Source organism: Herpailurus yagouaroundi, unplaced genomic scaffold (assembly GCF_014898765.1).
Source record: "Herpailurus yagouaroundi ecotype Mexico unplaced genomic scaffold, PumYag 190, whole genome shotgun sequence".
Classification (NCBI taxonomy): Eukaryota; Metazoa; Chordata; class Mammalia; order Carnivora; family Felidae; genus Herpailurus; species Herpailurus yagouaroundi.
In genome coordinates this window covers 23388371-23408847 of record NW_024412421.1, presented here as the reverse complement: position 1 = coordinate 23408847, position 20477 = coordinate 23388371, and the positions used below count along the sequence as shown (strand labels likewise).

The window sequence follows — 20477 nt, the reverse complement described above, 5'->3', positions numbered from 1 at the left end:
ATAATCTGTCTTTGATTACGAGTGAAAAAGATTAGCTAATTACAGCTAGGTCAGAATGGAAATTAATGATAGAGATCAAAATAAAGTGTGCGGAGCCTAGTAACTTGGGTGGAGTTGGGGGTGTAGAGCTGTGGTAAGAAAGTGTGTGCTCCATCACACTAGGATGCCACCGTCCACTCTCACTGTTGTGGGTGGCAACAGTATAGAAAGAAATTAGGAAGAAGCCCTTTGTGAACCTATCCAGTGCTTTAGTCCTGTCACCGTGCAGACTTTTCATAACACTCAAGAGGATAGGCACTACCACTTCTGAGTTTTAGATGTTGGAACTGAGTCTGGTACTTTTATGGTACATGATTATCCAAAGCAGGCTCTTAGGCAAGGATTCCCAGTATCTATTAAAGAAACACTCCCAAGAGAAATCAACCAGGAAGTGAAGGAAGCAAGACAGGAAAAGAAGAAGAAACCAAGGAAGGGCACTATTTCAGACAAAGTTCTCAAGGCAGTAGCTTTTGCCTGATCCCACAGGGAACTCTGGAGTGTAAGTTACACCTCGGGAGTTTGTCCTGATTAGTTGCAAAAGCTGGGCTGTTAGACTCATTATCAGCCAGTCAATGGCTAAGGGCTGCCCCATGGGATATAATCTCCCAAGGACTTCCAGCTCTCTGCTCTTATGAGCAAAGTGACCCCAATAGCCCAAGGGCAATTCTTCTAAGAGCGTTTCAGGTACAAAAGCATACAGAAGCCATGGGTGCACAAAAATGGTAAAGTGATCCAAACGACAGTGCCCAGGGTCTCATAGCTGGTTGGCAGCAGAATGAGGAGAGGTCTGCTCTCCTGACCTTGTAGCCAGTGATCTGCCACCATACCCCATTGATTGCTCTGGCTTCTTAAATACATGAGCTACATAACACTCATCCCCAGGGGAGCTGGAGACCTGATATGGACATCATAAATCAAGCCTTACTGGACAGGTCAGTTTAAGAGACCTCTGCACAAGGCCGAGGGGGGCCAGAGGATAACCATGAGAATCGGACACCGCAATGTCAGAGTATTCGGAATTCAGAAGGTTTCCCAGAAGTGCTGCTGTCTCAGCTGATTTATTTCTTCATTTCCATTTAGTACCTGGATTTTTTTTTTTTTTTTACCACTTTACAGTTTAATTAGGTTAACGGCATGGCTCTGTCATTAAAAGGATTTCATTATCTCAAAACTCTCTCTCTTCCTCTCTTGCTCCTGTCCCTCGTTCCTCACTTTCAGAAAAATAACAGTGGATGTCAACTGCCCCAAGCATGTAATTACCATTACAACAATTTACCAGGGACTCTCTTAAGAGAATGTGTGCAGAGCAGTTAAAAAAAAAAATGGTGTATGGACACTGTTTTCTAACTAGAAAAAATCCTTGACTCGACCTGGAGCAGAAGTTTGATTTCAGTTCTTTAAATTCCTTTTCGCATTGCTGCCACACTGGGAATAGGGAATAGAGGCTCTCTGGGTATTGAGACCCTAGGGATCTTCTCCCCCTGTTGCCACCGGACTCTTTCTTTGGCATCTATGAGCAGATTAGGCGACAATACAATGCCTGCTTTATAGAGTGTCACGTGCCCCATACTCTTGCTTTAATGCTGAATATATGCATCTTAAGGTGAGGACCATGTCACCGGATTGTTCCATATGGAGCCTGGCACACTGTGGACTCATTAACAAAGTAGCAGTGATATACAACTTGAGCTTCTCCAACTTAAAAGCTAAATGCCTTCTCTTTGTCAGGCCAATAAAAAACCCCTCTCCCTCTACTTTTAGATGTCTTCTGAGCAGAAGACCTGCTTGCCACCATTCTAATGCACCAACAGGACTTCAGAATTGGATCTTTAATGTAGATGATCTCATCTAATTTGGACATTAGCTTTGACTCAGAGTGTCTGAGGCAATTTCTTCATTCAGAAAACAAGAGGTTTGTAATAAATAATTCTTAGAGGATTCTGCAAACCAACTGAATAACAAATGTGTTTTGTTGGATGTCAAATGAAATTTGCTTTTGAAATCAAAACTAGGGGCGTCTGTGTGGCTCATTCAGTTGAATGTCTGACTCTTAGTTTCAGCTCAAGTCATGATCCTAGGGTCATGGGATTGAGCCTCAAGTCGGGCTCCGTACTGAGTGTGGAGCCTGCTTAATTCTCTCTCTCCTTCTCTCTCTCTCTCAAGTTAGGCTCTGTACTGAGCGTGGAGCCTGTTTAATTCTTTCTCTTTCCCTCTCTCCCTCCCTCTGCCCTTCTCCTCCACTCACTCTCTCTAAAATTAAAAAAACCCCAAAAAACCAAACAAAGAAACCCCTAACCATTCACTCTGAAAGTCAAAATCATACAGGGGTTTTTATTCATCAGAACAGGCGTGGAAATGCTAGGAGAGCAACGAGCTGACTCCCATGAACAACAAAAGATTTTTACTGTAGGCAGTTGTAAGAAGAGGATGTGCTCACCTCAGAACTCCAGAAATGCAAGTGTTTCTGAGGTTCCAGGAAACTTAATTTCTTGCTAATATCTTGCACAGAGGTCAGTGTACACTATTTCTAATCCTATCTACTTTATGAAGACTAAATTCCAGGCAGATGCCTTTTGAGTATCAATATGTGGCAGGAATTGATTTAATCTGACATTTCATCAATCAAAGCTCTGTAACCAGTACTGGGGCATGAGAGGAACTGAGAGTCATAATGCTGACCTGCAGGCACCATCTGATCCTGCCCTAGATCTGAAGTCATTAACGATGGCTGAAATCACAAGGCTCTGCTGCTGGGTGAGTTTTCACTCACAAGCCATGCATTTATATACCCTGGTTTTACTTATACGAGGTTGGAACCTGGTCACCATTTGAAGGCATATGACATCAGCAGCAGCTACCAACCACAGGCAAAATGGTGAGGGCTGATACTGCAGTTGCAATGCTGATAGTTATTGGAAAACAGATTATTTACTGAAGCAAATCTTCTGTATTGATTAAATGGGTCTTTTTCAAAGAGCATGTCTTCTCGAACATACATTTCAAAAGCTCGGAAGAAATTTTGCTCTAGACTTCAAAGTACTGACAAATGGTTTCATGCTTCTTTTTGGGGGAAGCTGATGTGAAACTGAAGCCTGTGATTCAGAAGTAGTCTCAGAAGTCAAGAGCATTACAAAGATTTAAGATGGCAGCATTCTATGAAGGATTTGGCACTCAAACAAGAAACCTCGGGTGGTGGATTCCAGAGTAATTTTGGAGTCAACCAACGATACCATAAAGGTCATCATCTTTGGGAAATTATGTTTTTTATCTGAGGATAAACACAAATATTTAACAAACAATGGAAACCATGACTACCATTCAATATGTATAAATTTCTAGTGAGAATTATGTTTTAAAATTATCATTGTTTCAGGAATGAAGCATTTTACTATGTAATAGTAGAGTTTACATTCATATACAGTAATTTCAAGCACTGTTATCAATCTTACTAACTTTATTCCTGAGTTTACATTTCCCTCAATAGAAACATTGCAGATTTTGATTACTTATAATGGGAATTAATGGGCACTTATACAAAGTTTTGCCTGTGAGCAAAAATTTTGGAACCAATTTTATTCATCTAGTGAAGAATGAGTATAATTTTATTGTGTTCTAAGTTCTTTAAAAATTGGCACACTACATAAATATATGGTTTAGGATACACATGGCATATGACAGAGGTTACCCACCTATGGAATATGGGCTGATTTTTATGGCACTTGGGCCATTGCTACATACTTTTCTCCATCATGCCCTTGGACAAATTATTTCACTAGAGAGAGTGAAATCTTCACTTGTGGAGAGTAAGCTCCACAAGAACAAGGATATTTCTCTATTTTGTTCCCTGCTTTATGCTCACCCCCTAGAACTATGCCTGGCACATCTAAGGCAGGCCAAGGATATAAGTTGAATGAAGAAATGCCCCTCTAGAAAATCCATGCCAGATCCTTGTTCCCTGAAGAATATGCGGCAATTCTGTACAGCTTCCTGCAGTAATGCAGCAGGAAAGTGTTCATTAGAAGAAGGTCTGTTAAAAGCATAAGTCATGTGGGACAATCCTATGCTAACCTAAACATCTGCCTTAAAAGCTTTCTGGAACAAGTGAAGGAATAGGTAAACACAGTTTGGCCAAAATATTAGACTAATTAGAACACTCCATTTCCATACCATTCCAGATAAAGAACAATGTTGGCAACAATAGTTAAGATCTATTAAACACTTCTTATGTCCTGAGCACTGGTGTTTTACACACAGTATCTTACTCAATCCTCACAGCAAGCCTTTGAAAAGGGTACTAATTATTCATATTTCCTAAGTAAGGGGAAGGAAGCTCAGAGAGGGTAAGTAACATGCCCAATATTATAGTGCTATCAGATGTGGACCACGACCCACTTTGTTCAAGTCTGGGCTCTTAAATGCTATGGTCTGCTGCCTACATCTCTGTGATATTTTGGGATGCTTATTACTGGAGTTTGAAGTTAATTGTAACAAAGGTTCGACTCCATGTGTGTAGAAGAGTTAGGAGACTTACCTCATCTTTCATTTCCTTGGCACCTCTCAATTCTTCTTTAAGCTTTAGCATTTTCTGAGCTTTGTTATAAACCTGCAAAAGTCCAAGAATTTAAGATGGCAAAAATCGAAATAAGCCTGGCCCTTTAAAGGTTTTCCCATCTGGATGTGTGCTCTCAGCAGGGAGCCTGGAAAAATTTCCCCGAACTGTTAGCAATACCTACTTGTCTGCCCATCTGTGTTTTCAAAAGCGTGTTAAAACCTTTACCAGAAAGACAGGACCAAGGATTTACAGGTTTCCCCCAAAACCAACACTTGGTGGGCCAAAGAGTTTCTGAATTCATAGTTTCTTGGAAAGCAAAATATTGAGAGCTTACTTTCTAGATTTCTCACTATTCAATGGCTCAAATATAGTTAACATTATGCACTAATTATGAACCAGACAGAATGTGCACAACCCAACTTCATTCTCAGGATAACCCCACTATCCTTGTTTTACAGAGGAGGAAACTGAAGTCCAGAGAGGCTAAGTGACTTACCCAAGGTCACACAGGCTGTCTTACTATTCCATGAGGAGCTGTCATTAACTTATAACTATTAATTTGGAGATATCTGATGATGTGGTTTTTTCAAAGCATCAAGTTACTGTATGTTGGTGCTTATAAAGTTATGTAGAAACTCATAGAGTGCTGAGAATTATCTATATAAAAAGCCTCAAAGAAAACCAAAGATTTTTGCACATGTGTGTGCATAACTACAGGATAATGTGTTTGAGGTCATAACGAACTGACTTATTAAAATAATCCAATTTATCATGTTTTTCATTCTAAGACTAAAGGAGATTTCTGCCAGGCACTTACCTGCAGAATAGTTCCAAGAATGAGAAGCTATCAAAATACTCATTCTTTGTAATGAACCACATCCCCCACCCCTAATATAAGCCAAGAGGAAGAAAGAATGCTGGTGAGACATGGAATTTGGAATGTTTTATGGGGTTGTATTCTGATATGCTGCATTGTTTACCCTCTTTAGTCTTCGTGCACAGAGGTGCATCATGGGAGTGGGGGTGTAGCTCAGGCTACCCCAGTAGGGAGAGGCCAGGTGATGCTGCAGTGACAGACAGCCCCCATATTTCAGTGACTTAAAACCATGAAAGTTTACTTCTCACTGTGCTACATGCCCTTTATGAGTCAGCTGGGGCTGTTCATCATTGTCCTCAGCTGGTAGAACCTCTGTCATCTAGTATGTTGCCTGTTGCCATGGCAGCAGAGGGGTAACATACAGGGTCTTAGAGTGGAAGTGACACACTTCACTTCGGCTCACATTTCATTGGCCAAAACAAGTCACGTGGTCATGCCTAACATCTTCCTTTATCCCCTAAAGGAAGTATTGGTGACCATCACAAATGATGTCCACACTAGGTGTCTCAGCCAGATGGACTGCTGTAACAAAGTATCACAAACAGGGTAGCTTATAAACAACAGAAATTTCTCACAGTTCTGGAGGCTGAGAGATCCTTGACCAAGTCCCCAGCAAGTTAGGTGTTTGGTGATGACCTTCTTCAGAGACAGCTATGTGTGTGTGTGTGTGTGTGTGTGTGTGTGTGTGTGTGTGTTTCCTGTAACTTTACATGGCTAAAAGGGCAAGGGACCTATGTGGAGTCTCTTTTAGAAGAAAACTAATCCATCTCATGACCTAATCACATCCCAAAGTCCCCACTTCCTAATACCATCATTTTGGGAATTAGAATTTCAACACATGAGTTGGGGGGGGACATAAACATTTAAACTAGAAGATTAAAAGTAATGTGGCATAAAAACACTAAACAAGGCTCTGGGCCACCAAGCTTCTAAACCTAGTTTAGCACCCATGTCAAGGAATGGCCTTTGGAATGAAAGGCACTCATCTATCTGAGGCTTTGTTTCTGGCTCTATCAACTGAGGTTGGGGGGTTGAATTAAATGACCATTGTCTCTAAGGTTTACTGATTCAATGTTCTACCATGATGCACATGTTTCTTTAGTATAACCAGCCTAAGCATCACACAAAAGTTGGAATGGAACAAATATATCCTGGAGAATAGTATTCCTCCAAAGGCAGGGGTGTCTGGGTGGTTCAGTTGGTTAAGTGTCCAACTCTTCATTTCAGCTCAGGTCATGATGTCACGGTTCACAAGATCAAGCCCTGCATCGGGCTCTGCGCTGCCAGCATGGAGCATGCTTGGGATTCTCTCTCTCCCTCTCTCTGCCCCTCCCCTGCTCTCTCTCTCTCTCTCTCTCAAAATAAATACATAAATATTAAAAAAAATATTCCTCTACAGGCAGACCTGCAGGATAGTCTGGAGATGACTCTTAAATCAAATAAAATCTTATCCCAAGGACAGAAACGACTGTCTAGATTGTGATGGTTTTGTCAACTATGGAGTTACACAACTAGCTGCAAGGGCCAAGAATGTTTGGAAGGAGAAGTGTAAGGCATAGGGCCTCATATTTACATGAAAAGATATTGGACTTCACTAAGTAAAGTAAGTTAGAAGAAAAGAAAGAGAGAACTAAGTTGTGTGTCTCCATGAAGGAGACATGGGAATCCTGTGAGTCATTAACAACAGCAGTGGGGAATTTGGAATTGCTTATGGTGAAAAAAATGGAAGGGTTATATGATAAATTTTCAGTGCATTTGACAGTAATGTTTGCCAGATGGGTAAGGAAGAGTGCTTTGAAGGAGCCTCAAATGCTTTATAAAATGATCATGTGGAACCTTCACAGTGCTCTCTGAGGAGTGTGGCTGGACCAATATTTTGTAGAGGACAGAACTCATAATGGAGGGAGGGCTCCCTACCTGATCTGTGGGTACAGATCTCTGGGCCAAGGACTTGAATGTCTTCTCTCTTTTCAAAGCCTCATTCTATGTCTTCTGTGTCTCTTTTGAAATCGCCACTTCTTCATGCCTCATCTCTTCCACTGGCACATCCAATTCTGCTGCATCTGCCCAGGGAATTGCTTTCTTGTATTCAAAAGTCCTGCCCTCTTCCCCCCTGCCCCAGCAGGCCTTCTCTTTATGACGGCTATGACCAGAAAAACAAACAAACAAACAAACAAACAAATAAACAATTTTAGTGAAACAAGAAACTCAGTCAGAATATCCAGTGGTGTTTTGTGCTTCCTGGTTGGCCTCAGCTCACACTCAGAGCACCTTCCAGATTCTCAAGAAACACCTAGCACTGTACCTCACATGAGTCACTAGTTTAGCACGTATGAACTCAGATGTGTAAAGAAAAAGTAACTTTTTTTATTACTCAACATGGTTACTGAGCCTCATTCCAACAAATGGCAGAAACAGCATCTTAGTTATTTCTGAGAAAGTGCCATCATTGTCAGGTTAAAAATAAATCAGTTCACATCTCCCTCCACCTCTTTACCTCCTCTTCAGAGTACACCTAAATTCTGGGGTCCTAGGTTGGAGTCTGGCATCAGAGGTGGCTCTGGTCCATGGTCATGGACATCTCTCCCAGATTCAGTGTGCTAACAGTGTCCTGGTCAACAGGCTGGATTTATTGAATCTTCCTTATACTGTGGGCTTTGGGGCTGCTGGCCCTGTTTCATTTTCCAAGGATGTTCCTAATGCATAGAGAAAGACAGACAGACAGACACACACACACACACACACACACACACACACACACACACACACGAGATTGGTCTCAGGATTTCTCTTATTAGACCTTGTCCTAACATCATTCTACATTTTGTCTGGAAAGGTGTTAAGATGAAGGGGATAGGATCCGAAGGTTTTGCTCACTTTTCTGCCTCCCATTCCTGGTATTGATCAAAAGTCTCTTTGGCCCCTGCTTTGCTAAACCTATCTGGGGTTCTATTGTTTCCCCAGCTCTTTCCCATCTCATCAATCTCACCAGAGTCTAATTCTCTTGCTTATGCTCAAATTCCCCTTTCCTTCCTCTTTCCTAATTCAGAGAGGCTTTGTTTTGTTTTTGGGAGAGGAAGGAAAAAGAGTACAAGTGAATGAGTTCAATGAAATACAGGTTGAGCAAGCAGGATGGGAAACATATGTTAGTATTTCATACACCATCTACCCTCATGAGGTTACACAAATGCCATAACCACAGATTGCTGATGCTGGCTTTCTCCCCAAGGAACTAGTACTCCCTGGGTATATGGATGGACTACAAGCCTTAGAAAACCAAACTTCCAGTTATAAGGTAAATAAGAATGGGGGATGTAATATACAACATGATGACTATAGTTAACATTGCTGTATGGTCTATTTGAAAGTTGAGAGTAAATCCTAAGAGTTTTCATTACAAGGAAAAAAATCTTTTTTTTTTTTTTAGATGATCTTAACTAATCATGGTAATCACTTCACAACATATGTAAATCAAGTCATTATGCTTTATACATTAAGCTTATAGAGTGCTGTGTGTCAGGAAGAAAATGAGTTTTAAAAATAAAGTTAAAGTTATCCTTGGGGGTTAATCAAAACGAGTATATTTACCTGCACTCAGTCATAAGTCTTTCCTTTATTCTTGCTGGGTTTTATATTTTTCTCCAATGTTCCACCTCCTACTAATGTAAAAGGTGTGATGAATCCTAGGGCTCTTAATTATTGAAATAATGAGATGATGTTCAATATTTCATCTATTTTTTAAAAATGTTTTTAAAAATGTTTATTTATTTTTGAGAGAGAGAGAGAGACAGAGAGACAGAGAGAGAGAGAGAGAGAGAGAGAGAGAGAGAGACCGAGCATGAGCAGGGGAGGGGGAGAGTGAGAGGAGACACAGAATCTGAAGCAGGCTCCAGGCTCTGAGCTGTCAGCACAGAGCCTGAAGCAGGGCTCAAACTCACAAACTATGAGATCATGACCTGAGCCAAAGTCTGATGCTTAACCAACTGAGCCACCCAGGCACCCCAATATTTCCTCTATTTTCAAAAAAATATGTGAGCACCATGAATTGGTAGGAATGTTCCTTGTACAATCAATTATTTCTACCCAGAATGTATGGATGGAGCCATAGCTTGCAGAGGCTTGGCATGAACAGAGTTTGCCTATTTGGATACAAAGAGAAAAATCCCTGACCATGTAAGGGCATATCTGATAGGGGAAGATGGCAGGAAGAGATGATGCTGGAGATGGTTTTGCCAGGGTTTCAGGTTCTGCACCATAACTTAGTGAGTAGGGACCTGACACCAATGTCACAAATTGAGTTATAGTCCAACCCCAGGACCAAGGCTTTCCTGGAGAGGAAACATGGTTAGTTGGGTCTTCCCAGAAGGAGACTTTGTAATGGCAGAAGAAATGAGGGTCCAGGTGGAACAAGAGAAGGTGTTCCAGGATTTATCAGTCTCACTGTCACAGGTGAAATTCTCTTCCCATGGGTCTCTTCTTTGGTACTTAAAAAAAAATGTTTATTTATTGTGTGAGAGAGAGAGAGCACACGGAAGCAGGGGAGGGGCACAGAGAGAGAAAGAGGGAGAAAGAGGGAGACAGATAATCCCAAGCAGGCTCTGTACTGTCAGCACAGAGCCCCACAAGGGGCTCAAGCCCATGAACTGTGATATCATGACCCAAGCCAAAACTAAGAGTCAGATGCTTAACCAACTAAACCATCCAGGAGCCCCCGTTTTTTCAATTAAAACATTTTTTCTTTTAATTTTAAAGAGAGAGAGTGCAAGAAGGGGAGGGGGCAGAGGGCAAGAGAGAATCTTAAGCTTATGTTCAGTGTGGAGACTCACATGGGGCTTGATCCCACGCCCCTTTGATCATGACCTGAGTCAAAATCAAGAGTCAGATGTTCAACCGACTGAGCCATCCAGGTGTCCCTTCTTTGGTACTTTTCACAGAGGCTATCAATTGCCTATTCCAATATTCATACTTCTTCTTTTCCTCAGTAACAGAACCCTAATTTTGTTGGGTGTCTATGTGCTCATCTAAAAGTCTATGAAATGAACAAAGGGAAAAAAAGAGACAAACCAAAAAACAGACTCTTAACAATACAGCACAAACAGATGGTTACCAGGGAAGGCAGGCGGGAGGATGGGTGAAACAGATGAAAGGACATTAAAAGTGCACTTATCTTGGGGTGCCTGGGTGGCTCAGTTGGTTGAGTGTCTGACTTTGGCCCAGGTCAAGATCTCAAAGTGCGTGGGTTTGAGGCCCGCATCAGGCTTGCTGCTTTCAGTGGGTCCGCTCAGCCTGTCAGCTTTGGATCCTCCTTCCCCCTCTCTCTCTGCCCCTTCCCCATTTGTGCTGTCTCTGTCTCAAAACATAAATAAAACATTAAAAAAAAAAAAAGGAGTGCACTTAACTTGATGACTGCGTAATATATGGAATTATTGAATCAGTATATTGTACGTCTGAAACTAATATGACACTGTATGTTAACTACACTTAAAATAAAAATAAATAAAAGACTACCTACCCCAGACTCTCTTGGAGCTAGGTCTGGCTGCATGTCTAAGTTTTAGTCACTGAGATGTAAGAGGAAATACTGTGGGAAGCTTCCAGAAACTCTTCTTCTTCTTTTTTTAAAAGTTCTTATTTTTTATTTTTGAGGGAGAGACAGAGAGATCAGGGGTGGGGCAGAGAGAGGGACACACAGAGACTCCCGAGCATGTGGGGCCTGAACCCACGAACCGTGAGATCATGACCTGAGCTGAAACCAAGAGCCAGACGCTGAACCGACTGAGCCACCCGGGCACCCCCAGAAACTCTTCTTAATTAGTAGTACTGCCCAGCTCTTTGCCCCCTCCTCCCTCCTGATTTAACCCAGCAGCCATTTGGAACATGAGGAAATGGTCACAGAGACAGAACATAAAGTGCCTAAGCCCCTGAATGGTGTGAAACCACCATACTAGGCCTGGACAGAGAGTACAATTTCTTTCTTAAGTCACTTTGGACTTTTTCATTTCATTCAGTGGAATCTAATGCAATTAAGTGGACAAAGTATCCTTATTTATGATCCTCTCAGAGATACCTTTCTACAACTCACTCCCCATTTTTAGCACCTCCAAAAGTTGCTTCTACTGTATAGTTTGGAACCCCCATTTCATTATGGACCAACTTTTATCCACAGATGCTTCTTCCTTTCCTTGATAGTGGTTTTCTTGACTCGGTTTTCTCTTGATATATCAGCTCTTTGTTTTCACTGTTTTTTTTTTTTTTTAAGTTTATTTATTTTTAGAGGGGTGGGGGAGGGGCAGAGAGGGAGGGAGCCCAACACAGGGCTCCATCTCATGACTGTGAAATTATGACCTGAGATGAAACCAAGAGTTGGCCATTTAACCAACTGAGCCATGCAGGTAACCCTGCCTTCACTCATTCTTTTTTTCCTCTTGATGTATGGAGTAGGGGGATCCAGAGTGGGGAAGAGAGTGACATACTCTATTCTCCTACTGACACCAGTAGTATTTCCACACCATTTAGTAAAATTTCCTCTTTTGAAGTACACACTCTTCTAATCTTGGTTGCCATTATGATTGACTGACATGGCAAAAACTCTCCCACCTGATTGCTTAGTATCTTTATTTATAAATGAGAAATCTTCTTTCTGCTTGTCCAAAAATCACACACCTTCAAGCCCCAACTCAACTGCCATTTCTGTCATCTTCCCTCCAGCCACATGTAATATTAACATTTGTATGCCAACTGCTATATGTCACGTGTAGGCACTGTTATAAACATAAAATAACAGAGTTAATCCTACAGCAGCCTTGCCAGGTAGGTAACCCCTCATACTCTTAAAGAACTTTATCTGTACTTCTTTTAACACAACACAACCTGCCTTTATTATGGTTATTTGTGATTTGCCTTGTCTCTCCACAAGAGTGGCTGTGGTCTACTCTGGTGAAAGATGAGGAACGTAGGACCTTTATGAAATAATTATAGATTTCCAGAAAGTTGCAAAAATAGTTGACAGAGTTCCTATGTATCCTTTCTCTGGCTTCCCAATGTTAGTATCTTACAGAATGTCAATATGCCTTATTACTCATGATGTCAACCTTGGTCATTTGGTTATGCTGGTGTCTACCGAGTTCATCCACTATACATTTATACTATGTTCCCCATTATAATTAATAACTTTTTAAGATGGGGGAGATACTTTGAGAGTACATAAATATCCTGTTTTTTTTTTTCCTGAAACTCTCACCCACTATTTTTAGCAAGGCTGATCTTGCTTGCAACGATTATTGCTATAGTGTTGTAATAGGGATTTTATATTTCCTTTATTCCTTCTACATTTACTCATCAGAATTCCCCTCTCCCCCATTTAATTATTTATTTATTTACATGCATATAAACTCATGGCTATATATTTTATTTCATGGGTTATGATCTACTATTATTATTTATTTTGTTGCTCAAATGGTCCAACTTTGGCCATTGGGAGCTCTTTCTTTTAAAAAAATAAAAAAAAAATCTTTATTTATTTTTGAGAGAGAGCGTGTGAGCAGGGAGAAGCAGAGAGAGAGGGAGATACAGAATCCAAAGCAGGTTCCAGGCTCTGAGCTGTCAGCACAGAGCCTGATGTGGGGCTCAAACTCACAAACTGTGAGATCACGACCTGAGCCACAGTCGGACGCTTAACTGACTGAGCCACCCGGGAGCCCTGGGAGCTCTTTCAATTTGGTTCCCGTGTGCTTTCAACAAATCCCTGTCCTTTCTTGAGTACTTCCTTGCTTTTTGGCATCACACACCGCTCCAGGCTCATCTTGTATTTTCCTTGCCCCAGCCACTTCTCTATGGAGTCAGGCTTCCTATTTTGACTCAAGTTCTATGACCTTGGGCAAATTAACATCTCTGAGTCTCAGTTTTCTCACTTGAGAAAAACTGGAGTAATAGTATCTCCCTTGCAGGGTTGTGATGAGGATTAAAGAAATCACATGTATAAAACAGGGGTAAGGTTAAAAAATTTTTAATGGTTTTTTTTCCCTTTACCCTCTTTAGCATAGATTCTGCTTTTTGAGTTGCCCCAGGCTGTCTTCTTCCTGGTACTGTGGAATAAGATTCTTGCCTTGAGAAAGGATTTTCTAAATTCCTTTACCTACTCTCCCCATGTTACCCCACTTGCCTCTTCCCAGAATTTCAAAGCATTCAATGAAAAAGCCAAGGCCTTTTGGAGGCGATATTTTCAACTGGCATTTGCTTCAGATGCCTGCTCTCCAGCAGGAGAGGGGTTAAATACTTTGGGATAACTTCCACACCGAACTGCCTAGTCTCTTAGGTTCAGCTCAGCAATCAAACTGCATAACCTAATAGAGCCCCTGGTGCTACGGGAAACACAAGACACTGATTTATATTTTAATATCAGTAATTTCCACAAGAGCAACATTTCTGAGTGTCATTTTACAATTTCTGTCAAATGCCAGCTCAGTTTTTCTTAATTCTGTTTATTGTGACTGAATTTGCAACCTCATCCACAATGCAGATTCTTGGCTCCCAGGAGAGAAGAGCATTTCCATGTTTCTCTGGAATGGGAGGGATGGGGATAGGAGCAGAAAGGGGCCTATAAAATAATTGGAAATGTAAATGAAGCACTGTTTATTAAGAATGGTTATGAAGTATTTTTAGTTAAAAAGAAATGAGGTGTGTGTGGAGAAACAGTACCCAACAAACTGTAAAAATGACCAGCAAAAGAGGTGCTTGAGATCCAAACTGGAATCTTTCCTCTTTCAGAATGGAGAACTGTTCTATACACTGCAAAATTGAGAAGAGGGAACCAATGTGGGGAATATTTGGCTGCATTTACTGTAAGAGGGTTGCTGTGGCCATTAGCACTGTAGCAGGTTGTAAAGCGCTTTGGGATCCTGAAGGATCAAAGGTGCATGGCTACATAAATGCCAGATGTTGCCATTAGGAAGAAGGAGCCTGGTTCTCTCCTGTATTCTTTGAACATCTCATAAAAGTTAAGAACAAAGCTGGTGCTGTTGGCACCAAACCATATCTACTCAGCGTGCTGACGGGGTGGGAGTGCTTCCTGAGGTCCCTGGCTGCAGATGTGTGCCCCTGAACGCCCAGTGCCGTCCACTCGTTCCCTGCGGGCCTGCAGCTCCAGTTTCTGCATCAGTGCTTTTCTGGACGGTAATGAGCAACCTCCTGTAAGAGCTCAACATAATGCTCCTCTTTGAGGCCTGAAATTTAGCATTGGCTCCAGAGGATCTCTCTTTTGCTTGTTACAGAAAGCCAGCCAAAAGTCTGAGGCAGGGCACCGGTAACCGCGAAGCTTCTTAGGAGACCGCTTGGGGCCTTTTCCCAAACAGGAATGTTGTTGTCTCTGTAATCCTTTTCTCCAAAGCCACAGCTCCCTGTAGGTCAGAGTGAGCTCCAAACCATTTGCTAAGACCTTGTGCTTTTCACCAGCATCCTTCCGTTTCTGTACACTCCAGATCCAACATCATGTCTCATTGCCAAACCTCTGGCAGAAGCCGTGTTGAGTTTCTCAGTGGAGCTATCGACCACATTGACTGAAGCCGCAGCAACGTGTTTCTCCCCGTCCAAAAGGGTAAAAATAACAGGAACAAGTTGTCGGAAATGAAATTTCAATTCATCCACGCCCTTTCTACACTTCTGCTGCGACTCCCAAGCAGGGATCAATAGTGTTTAGACAGCCAAGGAGATTTTTTCCCCTCTTAAAGCACCAGATCAATAGTAAAAAAAAAAAAAAAAAAAAAAAAAAAAAAAAAAAAAAAAAAAAAAAAGAAAAATCCTCCAGCCCTCTGTATGTGTTGTAGTAAATGTGAACAAATCAGAGGCCTTCGGCTAAACGGATTGACTGAAGGCAGCAGCAGTCCGGCGCTTTGTAACTGAGAGCACATCAACCGCCCAAGTGGCAATGAGGGAGGAAAGCCGCCAGGCTCCAGCGAACCCCGGTGCTCCCACAGTTCCGGTAACAAGGAAGCTTGAAAGGGAATTTCTGTCTCCGAAACGAAGGGAAGGAATGAAAACTTTTCTGGGCGTCGCAGCATGTGGGCGTGACTTAAAAAAAAATTAGAAATAGCCGGAACCATTCATGGAAATGCGTTTTGTAAGAAGACAGTTTGGACTGTGGGGTACTCCCCACTTCCTCTCCATCTTGTCTTTTGCTTTTTAAATTTTTCTTTTCTTTCTTTCTTTCTTTCTTTCTTTCTTTCTTTCTTTCTTTCTTAAAGTGCTCAGCTATGTGTGGCTTATTCTCATTGCTTATTGAGGTTTCTTCCCATATGCTATCCAGCTCTCAGACATCCCCACCTGGAAAGATCCTGAAGGCTGAATTTCTGCATAGGTCATTTCTCCACTCATCTGGTTTCCTCCTTTGTCCTCACTGATCTCTGAGGCCTGTTCTAGCTCGTCCTTGTAATCCCATTATTCATGTGAGGGAGAAACTGGGTCAAATCTCAATTCTGATTTTCCTCAAATGATTTATTTACCCACGAGCAACTTCTCCTCTTGCTATGAAAATGTCTGTATTTTATCACATTCCTTTTCCCCCCACCAGAGACCAATAATACAGTGTGGGGATATTCACATGGATAGTCTAGTCATTAGAGCAACTTCCAGATTGGATTGGGTCTTTGTGCTTCAAGAAGCAGGGGACTAGCGGATTGCAGCTGTAATTATGGTGTGAGAAGCCGAAGAATTCTGAAGTGGGTTGTCATAAAACAATTCCATAATTTCATTTGGAAAAGCCAACCCAAGGACTCAAAAGACTGCCACACAGCTGGTGCTACTTTGTAAGATTAAAAATTATTTAGGTTGCAAAATCCAAAGGTGAACTGTTATGAACATGTGTACATCAGTCTTTAGTATAAAAGACTCATTTTTCTTTCTTTGCTTCTGTCTTTCTTCCTTTCTTTCTTCCATTTATTTATTTATTTATTTATTTATCTTGAGACAGAGAGAGCACGCAGGGGAGGGGCAGAGAGAGAATCCCAAGCAGGCTCTGTGCTGTCATTGCAGAGCCTGACTCAGGGTTTGATCCCATGAACCATGAGGTCATGACCTGAGTTGATATCAAGAGTTGGATGCTTAACCGGCTGAGCCCAGATGCCCCAAAAGACTTATTATTCTTTTTTTAAATGTTTATTTATTTTTGAGAGAGAGAGAGAGAGAGAGAGAGAGAGAGAGAGCTCGTGGGTGTGCTCACACTCATGAGTGTGGGAGGGGCAGAAAGAGAGGGAGAAATGGAATCAGAAGCAGGCTCCAGGCTTCGGGCTGTCAGCACACAGCCCTATGTGGGGCTCAAACTCATGAAGTGTGAGATCATGACCTGAGCCAAAGTCAGATACTTAATCGACTGAGCCACCCAGGTGACCCAAAAGAGTTATTATTCTTATGATTATTGTATTAATTTCTACAATGAATTAAGATTTCATTTGAAACGAAACATTGGTTAAAGCTAGTATAGGAGCATATAAAAGCGATAGTATGTCAACATGTACTAGTTTAGACAATACAGGTTTAGTTAAATGTCTATAATCATAGATAAAAGAAATGATTGTTACCGATTATGTCATAAACAGAAACTTCTCTGGGAGTAAGTTCCTGTCTTGTATGAGCCCATATTTTAGACCAGACCTGTTCTGGTTACAGTTACAGTCACTGGCATATCTTGAAGGTATCCTAGGAGAGAGATACACCTCAGTCACTTCAAATAGTTAAGAGGTCAGTTGGTAGTAGAAAAAGTCCCTCTCAGTGGATAGAGAAATAGGGACTATAAATATTAATTTATTCAGTAATTAAAAAGCGCAAAGAACCCAGTATGCATCAGGTGAAGCAGAAATGAACAATGACAAATGTAACTACAAGAGTACTGGTGCCATAAAACAGCCCCCTTCCCTCCCGCAGGGGCTTCACGCAATGAGTGGCCTAGTGACTGCAGCCTCTCCCTTTCTAATGATTCTTCTTATTAGCATTTTAAAAGTTTAAGCATTTGAATATATAATGTAGTCAAGTGGTTCCAAAATGTGCAAAGGCATGGACTGGGTTTCCATTTTCCGCTCATTTCTAGTCTCTATCCTTCCTGCCTCTGGTCCAAGCCCCACGAGGTCAGCCAGCTCACCTGCCCTCCGGCCTCCGGTGGGTGTGGCCAATGCAGAGCACCAGCAGATCAGAGGGAGGGAGGGCTGTGCCATATTTGCACATTCGCCTTCAGATCTGGCCCTGGCAGTTACCCAGCAGTGACTGAGGCTGGTGTCACACTTCTGTCAAGGCCCCTTCTGAGCCACTCTTCTGCCCATTTTGGGTAGGTTTGCTCCAGCACTGGCCCTTGGGGTCTGGGATGGTCCAGGCCTACTCTTACTGGACCCGGGCATTGCACGATGACTTGTGGCTTTCTCACCTCCTGCCCACACCTTTATACCTGATCCCTTTATAAAACATTCCATGTATTACTCAGCTTGAGTGTGCCATGTACTCCCTACCAGGACCCTAATTAATATTGTAAGTGGTGGAAAGTCCCATTTGCTGTCCTGTTAGTGTCCTAGGGCTGGTGTAACAGAGTACTACAAACTGGGTGGTTAAACAGTAAAAATTTGTTGTCTTATATTTGTGGAGGTTAGGAGTCCAAGATCCAGGTGTGGGCATGGTTGGTGCCTTCTGAGGAGGGCCAGGAGGGACGGAGAATCTGTTCTGTGCCTCTTACCTAGCTTCTGGTGGTTTGCCCCCACCCCTCCCATCTCAGCATTTATGTTCACATGCTGTTCTCTCTGTGTGCAAGTCTGTCTCCAAATTTCCCTTGTATAAGGACACTAGTCTTATTGGATTAGGGGCCCACCTACTCCAGTATGACCTCATCCTAACTAATTACATCTGCAGTGACCCTATTTTCAAATAAGGTCACATTGTCAGGTACTGGGGGTTAGGACTTCAACATATGAATTTTGGGGGACATAATTCAAACCATAACAGCATTTAAATATGCTCAAGTATCTTGTATTACACCAAAAAAAAGCCTCTCCTGACCTCCATCTATTGTCTGCTCTCTCCTTCCCACACCTCCCCACTATCTCCATGAATAAATTGTTTGCATTTGCTGTTTTTATTTTTCTTCCACCACCCTCCGTCCTCCTGCCTCCACCCACCTACTCACCCACCCAGTGGCAGCAACACTGATTGGCCAAGGTCAAACTTTTGTTGTCATATCCAATGGGCTTTTCTTGGTCTTTATTGTATTTGACAAACTTGACACCAGGGGCCACCTCCTCCTTTTAGAAATACTCTCTGTCCTTGGTTTCTGAGAAAAGCTCAAGTCTTCCACCTGCTTTTCTGACTGCTTCTCAATGTCTTTGTCAAGTAAAGTACCTCTTCTATCCATTCCTGAAATGGTCCCCAAGGATCTCCCTTGTCTTGTCCTCCTCTCTCCTTCTACACCCTCTCTGATCTGTTTTATCCACTGTCCTGATTTCAGTTACTGTTCATTTGAGGTTGCCACCAGAACAAAATCTCTAGCACACATCTCCATTTGGAGCTCCAGATCTATTTATGCAACTACCACCTAGACAGCAATTCTTGATTGTTCCACAGATTTCTGCAGTTCAGCATCTCCAAAATGAAACTCAGTCCTCTACTCCAAACCTGCTACTCCTCCTGTGTCACCTATTTTATTTACTTAACAAACACACAAGCATTTATTACGTGCCAGCCACTATTCTGAGCACGTCACTATTAACTCATGTATGTAATCTGTGTTAACGACTCTACGAATAAATACTCTGGTTGTCTTTATTGTAGATGGGGAAATGAGACACAGAGAGATTAAGTAACTTACCCAGGACTACACAGCAGTAAGTGGTAAAGCAGGGATTCAAACCCAGGCAGCCCAACTCTGGACTACCTGGACTTTGTCCTCGGAACTACTATTACACGTTGCCTCAGTGAAAGGTACCACAATTTATTCCATCTATTCAAGCCCAGAAATGCAAGCGCCATCTTGAATCTCCTCTCCTTCCTTCCCTCCCCCTCCCCCACTCTCTCTTATCAACTCCTAGTCCTCTCATCTCACCATTCACTGAGTTCTGCCTGTTGTATCTTCTAAATAAATCTTTTAATTGGCCCCCTTCTCCTCATCCCCCATGACCCTGCCTATTCCTTCAGCAATTAGAGATATGATCATGTCATTTACTTGCTTAAAACCTTTCAATAATTCTCCACTGTTCTCATGATAGAAAACAGATTCTTAAAATGGTTTATGAGGCCTCCTTGATCTGCGCCCTGCTTTTCTGACCCTTGCTGCCCTTCTTCGTATTCCCCACTCTAGCTTTATTGAACTGTGTGCAGCTTCTCAGACATACCCTGAATCTTATGCCCATGCTGCTTCTGCTATATGCTATCATTTCATTTCCCTCTTTCCATCAGCTTTGGGCTCACTCTAGCTGCTGCCTCTGGACTCAGGGTAAATATAATTTTCTCTACAAAGCCTTCTCTGGTTCCCAAAGCCAGGGTGCTTCCTCCGAGCATGTGGTCCTGCCCTTATCCCCTGAACAACCCCAACAAGGCAATCATCACACTATATTAGAATTGTAAGTGTACTTGTCTGTATTTCTCTCTACACTGTGAACTCCGTAGGTCAAGGGACTATATTTTTCTTGTTCACCAGCTTATCTCAAGTGAGTAGACAAGTACCTGGTACATAGCAGATGCTCAGTAATAGTTACTGAGAGAATAAAGAGCCGATTAATTAGTTTGTAGTGAGAAATCACCATCACGTGAGCCAGAATACTCACAGTCCATACTTTGTAGTGAGCAATTACCATCATGCGAGCCAGAGTACTCCTAGTCCGTATATCTAACACACTTTCTGACCAACATCAGAAACCAAAGAGGTTTTTGGGTGACAGAATCAGAACCAAGGACACTTAAAGAGTCTAATGTTGAATGGCAACTGGGTAGGACAGCATCATGTAAGTGTCTCAGACAGCGAAGTCTCACCAATGGGGCTGGTAC

General features: G+C 42.1%; 1 protein-coding gene across 9 annotated transcripts in view; it reads right to left on the bottom strand.

The window, feature by feature from the left end:
- The window catches only part of PMFBP1 (polyamine modulated factor 1 binding protein 1), a 52950-nt gene extending 43733 nt beyond the window's left edge, over window positions 1-9217 (bottom strand). For 8 of the 9 annotated variants that reach the window (XM_040442975.1, XM_040442973.1, XM_040442977.1 and 5 more), the window contains exons 1-2: window positions 5409-5537; window positions 4571-4642 (exon numbers count right to left, since the gene is read on the bottom strand). In XM_040442975.1, the coding sequence (XP_040298909.1) occupies window positions 4571-4621 (51 nt within the window). In that variant the 5' untranslated portion in view covers window positions 4622-4642; window positions 5409-5537. Of the gene's footprint in view, window positions 1-4570; window positions 4643-5408; window positions 5538-7385; window positions 7532-7965; window positions 8165-9056 lie in introns of those variants that run through there. The other variant, XM_040442971.1, reaches the window with a different exon arrangement.
- Window positions 9218-20477: the final 11260 nt, after the last annotated feature.